The sequence below is a fragment of the Filicampus tigris genome, chromosome 11, assembly GCF_054856515.1.
Source record: "Filicampus tigris isolate MCC_2025a chromosome 11, RoL_Ftig_1.0, whole genome shotgun sequence".
NCBI classification, from domain to species: Eukaryota; Metazoa; Chordata; class Actinopteri; order Syngnathiformes; family Syngnathidae; genus Filicampus; species Filicampus tigris.
Window position 1 is genome coordinate 23,826,455 of NC_141227.1, and position 16,398 is coordinate 23,842,852.

Sequence of the window (16,398 nt, forward strand, 5' to 3'; positions counted from 1 at the left end):
CGCACGCACACACACACACACACACACCAGGCGGCCACTCTCACTCAAACGTTGCCTACCCAGAAAGTTTTGCGTTTGTTTACCGCTCGTTGATGCTCTCGGCCCTGAGAGTGTAAACTCTGTCGATGTGAGAGATGTGGAAGAGGGGTTCGTCTCCCGACGGGTCTGTCGGCAGTTTCACCAGAACCTCGTTCAGGAAGATGGGCTGCGCGCACACACACACACACACACACAAACACAAACACGTGTGCGACCACCTCATTATTACCTGCTCTCTCTTTATTGATCATACTACATGCATTTATTATTGAAGTATTTGAATATGTGACATGGAATCGGTACGTTAGGTTTACACTGATGACAAATGTATAATCTGGATCGGATCCAAATGAAACCTGGTGTGACATATCTAGGATTAAGTAAACCTTTTTCAAGATATCATTTTTTTTATTTTTTTTTAACAAATTGAGAATTGTTCTTGAAAAGTAAGTTATAGATTTTTTTATAGTTCATTTTGAAGAACTTTTTTCCAGAGTAATCTTTTTTTCTATGGAAAAAAGCCAAATAAAATCCGGGAAGTCCTGTTGAAAGAATGTTTTTTTATTATTATTATTATTATTATTGTTGTTATTTTAGTATGACTAAGTATCGGATTTTTGAGAAAAAAAAACCCTTTAAGGTTCACTGTGTAAAAAAAAGTCAGTTTTAAAGATTTCATTTTCCAACAAAGCCACCGTTTTTTCTCTGAGAAAACAATGAACAAATACTTACTAACTAATATAAAAGGAAGTGGTATCTACTTACAGTAAAGTTTTTATTATCATTATTATTATTTTTAAACACAGCCAAACATAAGATTTTTTTTTGCACACAAACATACCAAAAAAGTGTGTGGGTGTGCGTGTTTGTCTTGTGCGTGTTCTCACCGTCTTGTACATGCGGTACTGCAAGTGCGTTTTGGCCGAGAAGACTTTGTCGGATCCGGACGAGCCCAAAGGCTTGGTGACCTGCGGCGCCGACGGGAAGCCGTGTTGGTATTGACAACTTGTCTCGATTAGTAGCGCGCGCGTATGTGTGACGGCGGGGCAACGGCGGACGCGTCACCTGCGTCAGCAGCAGGAAGTCGTTGAAGAGGAAGCCGTAGAGCTCCTTGCTGCTTTTGGCTTTGAAGAGTTTGCCGCTGTGGAGGAACTTGCGGGGACCCAAACAGTTGGTCACCGAGTTGAACACCAGTTGCTGCGTTCACAACCAGTCAAAAACATTTTCTTGGGTTCGGCATTTCATGGTGAATTTGCAGCACGGTTCTGGTTGTCCGCAACACGTTTGCGTCAAATTCATGCAAGTAATGTAAGGTAAAGTAAGTCAAGTAGCAAAAAGTCCATTTTTCAAAGGTTACTTCATCTCTTTTCAAGATTTTGATACGCGTTTCCATCATTTGTATTTCCCACGCGCACTCTGCTCTTGTCTATGCTGTAGTGAAGCAACTCCTTTGGCTGACTTCATTTTTGAGGATTGATGCAAAGCTATTGAAATGACGTCGAGTACCTCGGACAGGCCTTCGCACTGAACATGCGCTTGTATCCACTCCAGACGATCAGAGTTCTCCTTCTCCCTCACGCCCTCGTTCACCTACACGCCAAAAAACGCAAAGAAGCTCAAGGTTTTTTTCCAAGCAAAATCTCTCTTTTTTTTCTTACAAAAATAGTACTTTTCTAAAAATAGTTTTTGACAGTCGTATTTTAGTCAGATTTGAGATTTGTTGTATTTTTTCAATAATAATCCTACAGCGGTTTGAAAAAAAAAAAAGTGTTTTTGGGGTCCAGTGTTTGGACCAACTCTGCATGTTTTTTTCAGGCTTTTGGCGGCAGTACAAACCGGTGGAGCACTGAATCATCAAACTGAATCCATGTGAAATCACCTGTGAGCACAACTCCTCGGCTTTCTCCAGAGCAGCTTTCAGGTGATTGTGGTCTGGATGCGACTCGGGAGTGTTTTCCAAGATCTGTTTAACCAAGAGCAGAAGAATGGAGTGACAGCACTCTGGGCGTGCGCGTTTGCGAGTGAAGCGTACGTTCTTGATGATGAGCGGGTAGCGAGTGACCCTTTGCATGGGCTTGAGCAGGAAGCTGGAGAGCGGCATCCCCTTACAGCGAGGGTCCATGGCTAACCTCTGACACACATGAACAAACATTGCTTGGATCATCATGTTCGTGGTGGAAAACCAACAAAAATTCTTACCCCTCAAGTTTCAAATCAACTGGTTTGAAAAAAATGGAAAAATCCATAAGGATGTCTTAAGAAGTCAAACTATATTTATTTCTATTATTTTAGAATCAAGTTGTACTTTTTAAGAATGTAGTCAGACTTTTCCAAGAGAAAAAAACGTTTATTTTTCAGAGGAAAAAGTAAAAAAACAGCAAAATCCACCCGTTTTTGTCCATCCCAGGGGGCGGCCATTTTGTCACTTGCTGTCGACTGAAAATGACATCACAGTTGCACAGCTCACCTGATTTCTGAAGCTGAGCCATGATTGGTCGTCAGCAGAGCCCTGAGCAAACGTGATGTCATTTTCAGTCAACAGATGTGACAAAATGGCCGCCCCCTGAGATGGACAAAAACGTCTGGATTTTGCTGCTTAATTTGTATTCCACAAATCAAAATAACAAGTTTAGACCCGTGAGGTTGCATAGAACATGTTATGAAGAAAATCTTTGGGCTGACTTCCCCTTTAAATAAATCTGCATTTTTAAAAGAAGGTCATCTTCCTTTTCAAGAAAAAAAAATGATTTTTTTTCAAAAGAATTATAAAAGAATAATAATCCATACCTTTTAAATTATAATTATACTTGCTGAAAAAAGTCATATTTCTCAAGAGAACAAGAAATAGAACATTTCCAAAATCAATTGAAACTCTTCAAGAGAACGTCATAACTGTCGTAAAAGAAAGTTTTGAAGGAAAAAAACAACAACACATTTTTCAAGAACTCATATTTGTTTTTCCATGTTCACAAGAAACAAAAGTTGGCAGTTCACAATTATCCAAAATGACAAATGAACTTGTATGAAAGAATGATCAAGAAATGTCTCTGAATACTTTGGTCTCCCATGTGTATTGAGTACCTTGAGGAAGTCCTTGATTTCGGGGCTGTCGTCGGTTTTCTGCTGAATCAGCGTGGCTCCGTTCAGCTGACACGAGCAGAACCTGCACGATCACCATCGGGGGTGAAAAAACGTCACGTGACCTCTGACAGGGTGCGCGCGTGCGTTCGCGCAATCACCTGATGTACGGCTGCATGTGCGGTAGCTGATTGGTCAGAATGTCGCCGATCATCTTGACGGGCATGCGGTCGCCCGACATCTTCTTCCTCACCCTCAGCGCTCTGCAGACGACCCCGCGGTAGGTTCGTTTTAGGATCGGATTTTGTAAACGACGACGATGACGCGTGCTTCGATCTTACTTGAGCAGCTTGATGTTGCACATGATGAGCTCCTTCCAGTTGACGAAGATCATGGCCACCTCCTTTTCGCTCAGCAGATCGCACTCCAGCAGAGGCTTGTGGAAGATCTAAATGCACATGAACACACAAGAAAACAATATTATGGAGCTATATCGACATATTATTGTATTCATCGTTTTGTGCGGCGGCAAACACTATACAACTTTAATTATATAGCGCATTTCATTACAGCTACAGCTGTAACAAAGCACTTTACAATGCCTGTGAGTATTGGAATGTGTCGCTGCAGCGCTTGTTTTCAAATACGTGACATTGATGCTAGTTGCGTTAGCTTGTCTATGCCGTTTGGCATTGTGCATTAGCACTAAGCAAATTTCCTACCTCGGTGACAAGTTGCAGGTCATTGACGTAATTCTCCTCGGTGACGATGAGCTCGTGGATGTAGCCTTGACGTTTCCTCTCCATGGGACTCAGCATGTCCAGCAAGTGCAGGTCAGCGCACCCTAAAAACACAACAAGATGCACATCAGGTAACATTCGTAGTGTTAATAAAGCAAAATTCATATTGGGATACATACCTGGCATCAGAACACACTTCACTCACGCTTTAACCAAAATGTACACTTTAGAAATTGGGGGGGGAAAAAACAAACTTTCATTCCATTATTAACTTAAAGTGAAGTTGTTTGGGTATAGATTAAGATTTCCCAAAACAATTACAGTTAAAGGGTACACTGATACATCACAGCATGTGAAGTATATAACTTTAAGAGAATTTTTAAGAGATATTTTTTCAGATTTTAAAAAACAAGTTGATTGTTTTTCAAGAAAAAAACAACAACTATTATTTGGCCTCTACCTGTGGTTATGTAAAAAAATGACCCAATATTTAAAGCGGAAGTCAGCTCAAACATTTTCTTTACAGGAATATGTTCTATGCAGGCCCACTAGTTCAAACAAGGCGTTATGATTAATATTGAGTTTGTGGAATATGAGTTAATCAAAAAAAAATACACCCGTTTTTAGGCATCTCTGGGGGCGGCCGTTTTGTCATTTCTGTTTACTCAAAATGACATCAGAGTTGCTCAGAGTAATAACCAATCATGTCTCAGCTTCAGAAAACAGGTGAGCTGTGATTGGTCATTACTTGAGCCCTGAGCAGCACATTTTATTTGGGTAGAGAACATTGCATTATGAGATTAACGTTGTATTTGTCAACACCAAAAATCACAAATTACGTTAAAATACAATTTTTTAAGATCAACAGTAGTCACATTTGTAAAGACAAAAATCTGTCTTTTTTTTTTTTCTAAGTATTTGTAGTTAATGCAACGAGATATGCAATGTCTCATTCATCACATCTTTGAAAAGTCAAATTTTTTATGTCTGATGAATTGTGTGAGAGTGAACGAGCATATGCGTGTCTCAGAGCGTTTAATCACCAGGATGCAGTCAGATTCGGCGCCTCGCACAAAGCAAACGTAATAAGCACGGCGCTTACATTCATTCCGTACACGCCTTTCAATTTGCGCAAAACAAGAAGCTCACTCACGCCCGCCGCATTTTCACCGACCGGTGCACCGAGCGCAAGTAGTGCAGTGCGCTTGCATTTTGGCTCATCAGAGTTCATCAAAGTTCAAAGTCAAAGACATTCAAAGAGCTGACAACATCTGGTCATCCTAAACCGTCATTCAGAGGGAGGCCCGCGTGGGGTTAACTCATTCACTGCCATTGACGAATTTACTTCACAGTCCAGCCATTCAATCCCAGGAACGTATTTATATCTTTTGCAATTGTTTTCAAACGTTAGGGTGAAAGAGGGTCTGAAAATGTCTGGCAGTGGATGAGTTAAAAACAAAAAAAAAACAGTTAAATCAGTTGATTCCATTTGTGAGGGTAAACACACAAAAAAAATCACAATACTGTCATTTGGATTAACAAAAACAAAATATATGGCAACTACTCGAGTGCTAGTCTGTTGCTATGGGAACAAAGGTTGTTGTTTTTCCCCCCGCACTTTTATGCCACCCTTTCTCATGTCATCCGTGTTCGTTTTTGTTCATTCATGTCAAGTATATGTTCATGTTAGCAACACATGATGAATTTTTCATTGTTTGTGAAGAATGCTTATGAAATGGAATTATGGTCTTGATCTTAAAACGTTTTGGTAAAATGACATTTTCGAGGATTACATTGAACAGTGTGATTAAAAGCGTGCGGCTCAAACGTGAATCCAGTTTGTAAAATCCAGAAGAAAAGATAACCCGCGAAGCAAAGATAAAAAAAAAAAAAAAAAAATTCAAGTCAAAGGTTGTACTGGTAGTGTGGTGGCCATTTTGTGCTGCTGAGATAAAAGCAACTACCGTTTGTATGTATGTGCGTGTATATTTCACACTGAGTCAAATTGTGAGTCCATTTAGCTCAGAGCATCATTATTTGAGTAAATGTACTTTTGCGTGATAGTTTGTTTAGTGGTGTGCCGTGAGATTTTTTAAATTCAAATAAAAGATGTGCTTCGACGAAGCACTGCTCTACAGCACACTCAACACGTAAAATAATAGCTCATCTTCTTTATGATGCATTAGAAATAAGAAACTGTTGGCTGGAATGATTGCTTAGTACCGTGCGTGCGTGTGTGTTGAACCACCAACCGTGTGATCGTCATAGCAACAGACGAGCCCGTAATAAAGACGTAAACAAAAACAACAGAACATGGAGTAAATACATCATTAAATTGTTAAAAAAAAAAACTAACATGGGTAAAACAATGTGGTATGTGTGCGTAGTTAAAATCCCCAAACTCGGTACCATGTTTGTGTGTGTGCGTGTGCTCCTTGAAGAGGAGGAGTCTTTGGCTGTTAGGTTCCACATTGGAACGCGTCCTCCAACAGATAGTGGGTCTTTCTGTGAAGCTGTGGGGAGGGGTCGGGTTAGTCGGGGCGGTGGGAGGTGGGGGGCTGGCAGACGTTTGACTGACAGTTGAAGGAAGCTGCTGAGGGTAGAAGTAAAAAAACAAAAAAAACAAAAACAAAAAGGAAAGCAGCAAAGCGTTGATGTATAAAGGAAGATTAGGACCACACTGAAAAAAAGGAGACTAAAGTTGTCCTTTTTCTTGAAGATAATGACAGAACATTGTGAAAATAGCATGACAGTTAAGTCATTTTTTCAAATGTATTTTTTGGGGAAAGATTTTGTTGTAAAAAATTTATTGTCATTTTTTGAGACTACAAGCCCATTTTTTTAGATTAAAAATTTAAGATTTATATATATATATATATATATATATATATATATATATATATATATAGACCCACCTACACACACACACTGGTATATATATGGGCCTATACATAGGGGCCTAATATACGTTCATATTTTTTCAAAACAAAATGATTAATTAGTAATAATTCATTTGTGTTTTACCAGAAAAAAATTATTCTTTCCAATATTTGTATTTATTATTTTAAATAATGTTGACAAGCAATTTTTATAAAGTACTAGCTTGCTGGAAAAAAAACACTTTTTTTTTCCAATTAAGAAAATAATTGTAATTTCGAAAAAAAAAAATCGGAAAAGTTGTCATTTTCAAATAATTTTTCCGAATTTTTTTTCTCCCCTCAAAACTTTTTTTGTTTAAAAAGATAACCTCTAAAATTGTTTTTATTAAAAATTCTCCTCTCGTAATATATATTTTTTTCCAGTGTGGCTTTCCTACTTCCGGACAGGGATGAGTTGAGCTGCTTCTAAAATGACACAATCTCCCGTAAAGCCACAAAACGACCCACTATCCACTTCTCCACTGCGCTACAACTGAGGCGCGCATGTGTGTGTGTGTGTGCGTGCGTGCGTGTGCGTGTGTGTGAGCGTGTGCGTGTGTCTGCGTGTCAATACAGTCCCAGTCAAACACGTCAACGAGTCCAATCATCCTCATGTCCTCTCTCCTCAGAGCCTCGCCTCTCCTCTCCTCCCCTCTCGCAAGACACAAGATGGCGGCGCGGCGAGGCGAGGCGAGGCGAGCGGAGGCGCGCACACGTCAACAGACAGACGCTTAACGTTACAGTCAGTCAGTCTGTCTGTCTGCCTGTCTGTCTCTCTGTGTGTGGCTTCTATTGGTGGTGGAGCGTCGGCATTTCCGGGTCAAGTGACCGCTCGCTGCTGTCCCATTGGTTGAGTGGCCTAGTGGGCGTGGCCTAGTGGGTCTCTTTGAGGGCTTTGAGGAGAGGGGGGTTCTGGGGAATGATATGATCCTAGAGAGAGGACGACAACAACAACATCAACAAAAACAACCAAAACAAAAACAACAACAACAACAACAACAACAACAATAAATTGGGTGCTAGATGGGTGGAGCGTACGACAGCACACAAGTAGAACATCTAGAGCAGGGCCACCGTGCCAAGCACTGACATTGTCAGGAGTATTTGTTGCATTCATTTTTTTCCCCTAAGATGAAAATGATTTTTTTCCCCCCTACATGCCTTAATGGATATTTGGTTGTTTCACTGTAAATAACAAAAAAACCTATTTGCAAGTTTACAGATACATTTGAACTGTTTAGTGCGGTAGATACTAATTGGTGAATTGAAATTAAATGAATTTTGAGTAAAAAAATCAAAAAATGACAATGGATTATTTCACTATAAATGTATGTGAAATATAAATTCACATACATATTTTATTTATTTTTCTAACAATGCTCTATTTCGATTTTGTAATTGGAAAATTAACTATAGTTAAATTTTGGACATCATTTTTTTAAGGAACTGTTGCAGTATTTCAATTCATTTTTTTACAAACAATTTAAAGAAAAAAATGGTTAATTCATTACAGGTAGATGCAAATTATATCTAAACATGTTTAGATATTTCAAATAAACATGTTAACCATTTTGCAGTTATTTAATTAAAAAATGGATTGATATTCTATAAATCATCATAATATAGAACATTAAAAAAAAAAAAAAAAGAATGAACTTGTTTTGAATGAAAATATAGTGGACCCTGCATATTAGCAGTTTGGCATTTGCAAATTCACCCAGAAACTCCCACCTTTTCACATTTTCTTCCCCCATTTATTTGTGTTTTTCTTTTTTGACTTTTCCATTCATGGCTTTTTCTGACATTTAACACGTCCATCGATGACTTATTCGGCCCATTCACCTATTGAAAAAAAAATCGAATGTGGCTCTTGAGCACAAAAGTTTTATCCACTGCTGGTCTTAACAGCTCATAAAAGATTTTACGATGGCAATTATTTATATTTGCAAGACTACGCCTCAACTACTATTGACAGTTGTAATGACTATTTGTATGCGTCAGAAGACGCACATGTAATAAATGATACATGTGAAGGCCACGTGTTCACTCTAGAATCTCTACATCCATGATGCATCATGCTGGGGAGTGGGTTGAGACAGTGGCGGGGTGGGGCGTGGGAACACATGCGGGAAGAGAGGAAACACCTAACGCTAACATACAGAAACATGCATAAAAACACACACAGGAAAAGCATCTGAACACACACACACACACACACACACACACACACACACACACACCATCCAGAGGCGGTGTGTGACTGAACTGAGGATGTCATTAAAGGGGCCCAAAGGACGACGAGGTCACACGGTGAGAGAGAGGCAGCGTCTCCACACCACAGCCTGGGGTGTGTGTGTGTGTGAGGGAGAGAGAGTGGGTGTGTGCGCATGTGCGTGTGCACGGGCGTGCGTGCGTGCGTTAGACGGCACACTGCGAGGAAGTTTGGAGTCGGTATCTTTTTTGTGCGTGTGCGCGTACTCACACTGCGTGCTGGGGTCCGTGTCGGTGGTGAGCTTGACGTAGTTGCTGGGAAAGAGACCCTCGCGACCGTTCAGCTCGCCTTTCCACCAATCGCAGTCGTCCTTGTTGAGCACGGTGATCACCTGACCCTTCTGGAAGGCCAGCTCGTCGTCGTTCTGCGCCACGTAGTCGTACATGCCGATCACCTGGCACACGGCTTCCGAAAACACCGCAAGGGGGAGTAAGTCACACGTGCAAATCCGTCGGCAGTAGGGCTTCAGCTGTTGAATATTTTGAGGATCGGCTATTCAATCGATGAATCGGATAAAAACTTCATAAAAACTGCAATAATAAACAATAACATGCAGGTTTTTGGTACACTTTTTCACCTTCTACGGTAGCATCTGTGACCGAGTGTGTAAAGCTTTAAAAGGTGGGGCCTGGCCTGGTGGCTGACGTTGTGGGTGTCAGAGAATGAGAATGAAGAGTTGGCTGGCTGGTAAGTGGTTCTGTCTTTTATCAACTCTTATTTCTCACACGGAGCAGTTCTTTCGACTGCAGTTGCATTAATCGGGGCGGAAAAATGACCCCTGCGAACCTTCGAGATACAGATTTTGCTTCAAACCTTTGGGGGAAATTGAATTATTCCAGCTATTCGATTAATCGTTCCAGCCCTAATCGGAGGTCTTAACTTACAAGTTGCCAAACGAGTTCCAAGCAACTGTGGCAAGTCAACTCAAGTCCAACAAACTTCAATCACAACAAGGGGTACAAAAGTAGCTATGTACAGTATTGGAAGCGCTCTTTATTTTTTACCTTACTTATTAATTCCTGTTAAGATTTCTTTTCAGATAACCACGGCAGGTAATTTCACCAACGAGAAATGAAAGTGGCGATTCAGGCAATACTGGAAGACAGAGAATCATAAAAAGGTTGAACAGAAATGGGCTGAAATGTATCACGTAATCTGTAAATTGTCTACTTGGTGGTGGAGGTGTATCGAAGTCTTGAAAGTTTTCAGCATTTTCTGTCTTCCAGTACTGTTTGATGAACACTGTTTGTTGGCCATTGGTAAATTACCTGTCATGGGTACCAGAAAAAAAAAAAAAAAAAAAGAAGCTGAACAATAAAGAACTCGGTAGGTATAACCCTACTTTTGCACCCTCTTGCAAATTCACAAATTGGCCAGTTTGCGCTTAGTATCTATCTGTATTTGCGTTAATTATAACTTAGTGACTTCTCACTGAAACGCATCTTGTTGTCAAGTTGCATTAAAAGTGTGTGTGTGTGCGTGTGCGTGTGTGTACCAGTGTTGGCGGGGAGCAGTTTTGGCGGTGTGGGCTCAGTGGGCGTGGTCTTGCTGGTGCTGGGGCTGAGCAGCTTGACGTAGTTGGCCGGAAACCATCCGATTTGCCGCTTTTTCCCTCGGGCCTGGACCAATCATAGCGCACAATGTCAGGCAACCAATGAAAGGGCTTCATGCATCTCGTGAACGCTGCGGAGCAAGGTGTTCCGACGGCTTACAAATCTTGTGCAACATAACTAAGAGCTGCGTTAGGTCCGCCTACGAAAATCTAACACATCAAGCCTACTTCCCATCCGTTCTGGGTTCGATCCCAGTGAAGCTCATGCGACACGCACAAACAATTCATGAATAAATCTTAGCTGTCGATCTTCCCTGTACTTTGTGGACATTTTAGACATACTTTTTTTAATGTCGCTTTTGGTTAAACCGCACTTAGTTTGCAACTAGTCCTCTGATTTTTTGCCTGTTTTACTGCAGCTTCTGTTGCTCTCCGAGTGTTGTTGTTTTCGTACCTGAAGCTCGCCCTCCCACCAGCCGCCCGGGTTCTTCTTCCTGATGAGGATCAGCTGGCCCGGCGCTAACGTCAGCTGCTCCGCTCCCGTTGCGCAGTAGGGGGCGATCACCTGGGCGATCTCTGAAGACCAGACAGGAGAAAAACAAAGCGAAAGCGAAAGCGGTCATATTTGATCAATGGCATCAAGTGCTATAACGAAAAAGATGCGGTCATGATGAAGTCACCTGGTTTCTTGCCAAGGGTCCCCGTTTTTCCTGCTGGTCCTAAAGACTGGAGACAGAAAAGAAGAAAAACAATCACCTTTTGTAAAGAGCCACGCGCTGCTTCACGAAGGCATGATCATCTCGTGCGGCAGTTTGTTCCCGGTCAATGTCACCTCTGACGAGGCGTCTCGCGGTTTGACATAGTTGGAAGGGAAGACCCCGGTCTTGCCCGCCACTGTGCCGGTCCACCAATCGCCCTCCTTCCTGGTCACCGTGACGACATCTCCTTGCTGGAAACTCAGGTCGCCTTGCTCGTTGCTCTCATACGTGTACATGGCCACGTACTCTACGCAAACACGCATGCGAGAGGAGAGCACAAGTGAGTGGCACTGATGCGCACAATTGCATCCGTTGTGTGTGCTGGCTTGCCTTCTCCTGACTCGGAGGGCTTGCACGACGGGGTGGGTGAGGGGCGTTTTCCGTTGGGGGGACTTTCTGACACCGCACATTCGCTGGGGGGAAAGAGAGGGGAAGAGGCTCAAATTATTGAAAGGTGAATTTTGAATGGTTTCAAGAGGGATTTCTATACGGATTGCGAGCGCTTCTCCAATTTGCCCACTTGGGATGTCCCAATTTACATAATCCCGCCCACAACAGCCAGTCCGAAAGTAGAGCTGCACAGAGTTTTGATGAGCGTTAACTTCTGGTAGGCGGCACCGTCTCGATTGCTCAGCGAAGGTCACTCCTTGATGGAGTACGGCCTTCACCAGGGAAAATACAGTCTATGCCATCTATGCTCTTCGACACCCAAAATGTAATACTCTGTGTTGGCCCCGCAATCGAGCCCTGGTGCAACTGCATGCGACAGGCTCATTTCAGCGTACCAAAAAATAGGGTGCAAAGATTCTTGTTCTTTGCTGTATTTACAGTATTTGGACAAAAGCATGTCACTTGGGAACTGTTTGAAAATGTGGTGGGAAAAGCATAATAAATCTCCTTCAAGACAGCGCAGCGCCAAAGTGGTTCGCATGTCTGCTTTGTATTCATTCTGAGGTCCGGGGTTCAAAACTCAGATCCCGCTTTCCTGTGTGCGACCCTAATGAGGACAAGGCGGAAAACGAAAATGGACGGATTTCTACTTTCGTTGCTGTCATGCAACACAGAAATTGTTCCACTTGAAGCAAGCAGAGTAAATCCAGTTGTAGTTTGAGGCAAGAGAAGATGTGCGCACCTTGTGTTTTTGCCACGTGCTGAGGAAACGAGCGGGGCTGCGATTGGGGCTGCCAACGGAGCCGCCACTGGGGGCGCCAGTGGAGGCGTGATGGTGGCAGAGATGAGCTTCACGTAGCTTTTGGGGAACCATCCTCTCTGTCCGCTCTGGAGCTCTCCCAGCCACCACATGTCCTGCTGCTCCAGCACCGTAATAATCTGTGACACAATGATGCGCTATTTGAAAAAAAAAAATGAAAACGCTGCAATACAACGAGAGAGTGCAAATTCTGCAGAAATCGCTTGCGACTGCTGAGAGTGGTCGCAAGACGAATTGTGTACATCAAGGCACCACTGTATTTGGAAGTTGAAGGTTTGAAGGAGTGGAAGTAACAATAAAGTGGGTGGAATCATAACAAATAAACAATTTGGTCCTGGATAACATATGGGTCCCACGATAAGAAAAAAACTTGAGATGATGGTGACCTCGTTTTTGTTGAAGTTGAGGTGGTTGTCCTTTTTGGCTCTCCAGGGGTACAAGGCCTGAGCCTGCAGACCCTCCACCTTCTCCCCCTGGCCCAGCACGGGAGACGGCGAGGAGCCCGTCGTCATGGTGGCCGGCGTGAAGGCCGAACGCTGCCGCAGCTGAGCCGACGGGACGCTGAGGGACGGATTCTGAGCGGCGGAGGAGGAGGAGGAGGTGGTGGGCCACGCGTCCCATCCCTCGCTGTCCATTTGGCTGCTCGTGTTTGACGGCCAGCTGAAAATGTTCGCAACGTACATCAAAACTGCCGTGAAATGCGGTCTATGCAATGCACCGGTACAAAACAAAACAAACAAAAAAAAGCAAATGGAGAAAAAAATGCCGCACCGTTAAAGCAGAAGTCAACCCAAGCCCAGTAAGCCTGCATAGAACATATTCTTGAAAAAAGGATGGGTTGACTTCCCCTTTCAATACCTGTATAATTGCATTTGTGCAATAAGAAGTTGGTAGAATAATGGACCCATTTTTAACCATCTTGGGGGCCCTGTACTTGTACCTGCAGCTGACTGAGACTTGGTCAGAAATTGTTTTTTTGGCGGGGTAAGTCCAATCAATGAAGATTTAAGAATGGCTAGGGCCTTTTTTTTCTCTGGTGAAAAAGGAGCATCTACTTGCAGTTTTTGGAAGGCTCACTGCTTATATTGTCACAGAAATCAAACATTAATGTAAAGAAAATGTTTGACACACACTTTCCGCTTTAAAGCTGGTGAAAAAACAAATTGCGGCTTCTAGTACGAACTTTACAGTAATGCAGGCACGTGGAAGCAAAATGTCAACCGTCATCCTCACGTGGTGCTGAAGTCGGCCCAGTTATTGTTGGCGGACGACGTGGATGAGGAGCTCTGCCCGGGCGCGGGGGGCGGCGTGCTGACGGGCTGCTGGGCCGAAGTCGGCGTGGAGGAGGCGGCCGCCCGCAGGCTGACGGGCGCTTCGCTGTCCGGTATTCGTTCTGCGTAATTGGCCGGAAACCACCCGGTTCGGCCCCTGAGCTCGCCGCCCAGCCAACCGGGCTCACCCGTCTGAGACTCGTCCACCTGTTGGGACACAGGAGACGGTTAGGCGGGTGCAACGTGCAAAGCTGAAATCCAAAGATCTGGTAATGTAGCAGCCTGGAAATGGTGGATTCGTGTTACCTTTTAAAAGGTGTTATATGAGAAGAAAGTGAAGAGAATGACAATGTTCTGTCACTTTGAGTGCATGAGTGCCCGTAACAAAATCAAAGCATAGATATGTTGTCAAGGAATATATGCAAAAGCACATGCCTCAAAATGAAATATTGTCAGGGTTGTGGAATGGTATGAGTATAAATATTTACTTCTATACCGTACTGTAAATATTTAAATTCCTACAGTATATCATTCCACTTCACTCTGAATAATGAATTCCAGAACCTGAGCTTTTGGATATCGCTGGCGTCGGGCCAAAACCTTGTACTTCCAAAATAGTCACTTTTCAGGTTGTTTCAACAATTAGCATTGCAAGAGAGCAAGGCTTTTTCAACATTTTAGATTGGTCAATAATGTGTAAAAATAACACTCATGCGTGTGTGTGTGTGGACTGACCAATAGTAAACATTTCTGAAAAAATATTAAATTCACCAAATTGTGACATATGAGGTTTTGGCCCGACGCCAGCGCCATTCGAATTTACAACATACAACTACAGTGTGTACTTTGAAGATGTCATCTGCATTTCACTGCCTTGCACTGTGACACGTGCGATGACAATAAATGTACTTCTAACTAATGAATTTAACAAACTGATGGGATAAAATATAAGGTTTTATTTCCTTTCAGATAACACCCCCCCAAAAAAAGATAATCTTAAGGTTTATCCATGGACAAGCTGGTGTGGTGTTTTTTAGTTGGGGGTTTTTTTTCAACACATCACATTTAAGTCCATTCAGTAAAATCAAGCGCGTATGAAGCATTGAAATGGCGGGTGGACGAACGTGGGTGAGCATGAGCTGACAAAGTCGCCAACACTGGGCCGGGCGGGGCCGGGCACTTACCCATTCCCCCTTCACCTTCAGTTTGCACAGCAGAGAAGAGAGCAAAATGTTACACACACACACACACACACACACACAAATGCACTTGCGAATTGACCATATTTGCACTTGTCCACACTGCACTCGACATTTATTTGACATGATGACAACAATTTCACTTGTAGTTGGGAGGTAGGATTGAAAAGGTGTGCCCGCTTCCTCTGACGATTATACTGATCACGGTTATTGGCATTAGGACGATATTACTAAAAGAAAAAAAAAGGTCCTAACCCCCAATGGAAAACAGGGGTTTAATGTACTAAAACCATGTCCAATTTTCTCAAAGATTATTGGTACACCATTTCATTCCTGGGGGGTGCGTGCTTATGTGCGTGCTTCGTACCATGATGACGTCACCGGGGGTGATGCTGATCTCATCGTGGCTGCGAGCGTCAAACGGATAGAGTGCTCTGTAGTAGACCACCTTCACCGCCTGCTGCTGCTGCTGCTGCGGCGGCGGCGGCGGCTGCTCCAAGCCGCTGCCTGCCGCCTTCTGCTCAAACAGGCTCGCCACTGGACCCTTTTCTGCTGTGCAAAGAAAATAAGACTAACTCGCCGAAGGCAAATCATATGTGCGAGTCCTACGTCAGTCTCAAGTCTTCACCAAGTTCCAAGTTATTGTGGCAAAAATCAAGCAAGTCAAGCACTTCAATAGCAAGCAAGCCAGATCAAGTCAAGTGATGTTGACAGTTTTTTTGGAGTAAGAAAAGTTTTTACATTTTTAAAAATCAATTTTTTTCCCCCCAGTTTTTTTTTGGAGGGGGGGGAGCCAACTCCTGTTGTTGATGGAAAACGCTTGTTAGTGCTATATCAACATTTTTTGAAGAGTTCTTTGGGGGTTAAGAAAAAAACTGCAATCATAGAGTTTGTCAATTATACGCTGATTTTCAATATTGGAAGACTTCATATGTTGAAAAACTTTTAAGTCGGTGTACCACTGTACTTGACTGGAGTCCCTTTCCCTCCAGCCGTGAGGAAACATAACAGCACGTCGCTTTCGACCGACCTGTCGAAGCCCAGGGATCGGTGGGCTGGCTGAAGAGCTTAAGGAGTTTCTCCTGCATGTCCTTCTTGCCCCGGGCGCCCTCGTCCTTCTCCACCGATGCGGCAGTCTTGCGAACCTCCGCGTCCTCCTCCAGGCCTCGCCGCTTCCTCTCTTCTTCCTCCTGGGTCACTCGGTTGAGCCAGGCGTGCGAGGCGGCGGCGGGGCTCGGCGCCTTCAGGGCGGAACTTCCTGCGTCGTCGTTCCTCCAAGCCAGAGTTTTGTCAGAGGACAACCTGAAGCACAAGGTGACAGTCAGGCGACTGTAATGTAAAAGTGACTTTTTATGCAGTTC

The 16,398-nt window shown here is 43.2% G+C and overlaps 1 protein-coding gene across 7 annotated transcripts in view; it reads right to left on the minus strand.

The window, feature by feature from the left end:
• itsn1 (intersectin 1 (SH3 domain protein)) overlaps window positions 1–16,398 on the minus strand; it is a 36,323-nt gene that overhangs the window by 3,385 nt on the left and 16,540 nt on the right. For 3 of the 7 annotated variants that reach the window (XM_086046173.1, XM_086046169.1, XM_086046170.1), the window contains 22 exons: window positions 16,068–16,339; window positions 15,405–15,589; window positions 15,023–15,037; window positions 13,801–14,045; window positions 12,954–13,227; window positions 12,490–12,686; window positions 11,688–11,770; window positions 11,432–11,604; window positions 11,280–11,325; window positions 11,054–11,175; window positions 10,543–10,666; window positions 9,258–9,452; window positions 3,840–3,961; window positions 3,459–3,565; window positions 3,279–3,380; window positions 3,121–3,202; window positions 2,072–2,170; window positions 1,919–2,002; window positions 1,546–1,629; window positions 1,105–1,236; window positions 927–1,007; window positions 84–205 (listed from right to left, as the gene is read on the minus strand). In XM_086046173.1, coding sequence (XP_085902299.1) covers window positions 84–205; window positions 927–1,007; window positions 1,105–1,236; window positions 1,546–1,629; window positions 1,919–2,002; window positions 2,072–2,170; window positions 3,121–3,202; window positions 3,279–3,380; window positions 3,459–3,565; window positions 3,840–3,961; window positions 9,258–9,452; window positions 10,543–10,666; window positions 11,054–11,175; window positions 11,280–11,325; window positions 11,432–11,604; window positions 11,688–11,770; window positions 12,490–12,686; window positions 12,954–13,227; window positions 13,801–14,045; window positions 15,023–15,037; window positions 15,405–15,589; window positions 16,068–16,339 — 2,946 coding nt within the window. The remainder of the gene's footprint in view (window positions 1–83; window positions 206–926; window positions 1,008–1,104; window positions 1,237–1,545; window positions 1,630–1,918; window positions 2,003–2,071; window positions 2,171–3,120; window positions 3,203–3,278; window positions 3,381–3,458; window positions 3,566–3,839; window positions 3,962–9,257; window positions 9,453–10,542; window positions 10,667–11,053; window positions 11,176–11,279; window positions 11,326–11,431; window positions 11,605–11,687; window positions 11,771–12,489; window positions 12,687–12,953; window positions 13,228–13,800; window positions 14,046–15,022; window positions 15,038–15,404; window positions 15,590–16,067; window positions 16,340–16,398) is intronic. The other 4 variants (XM_086046174.1, XM_086046171.1, XM_086046175.1 and 1 more) reach the window with 2 other exon arrangements.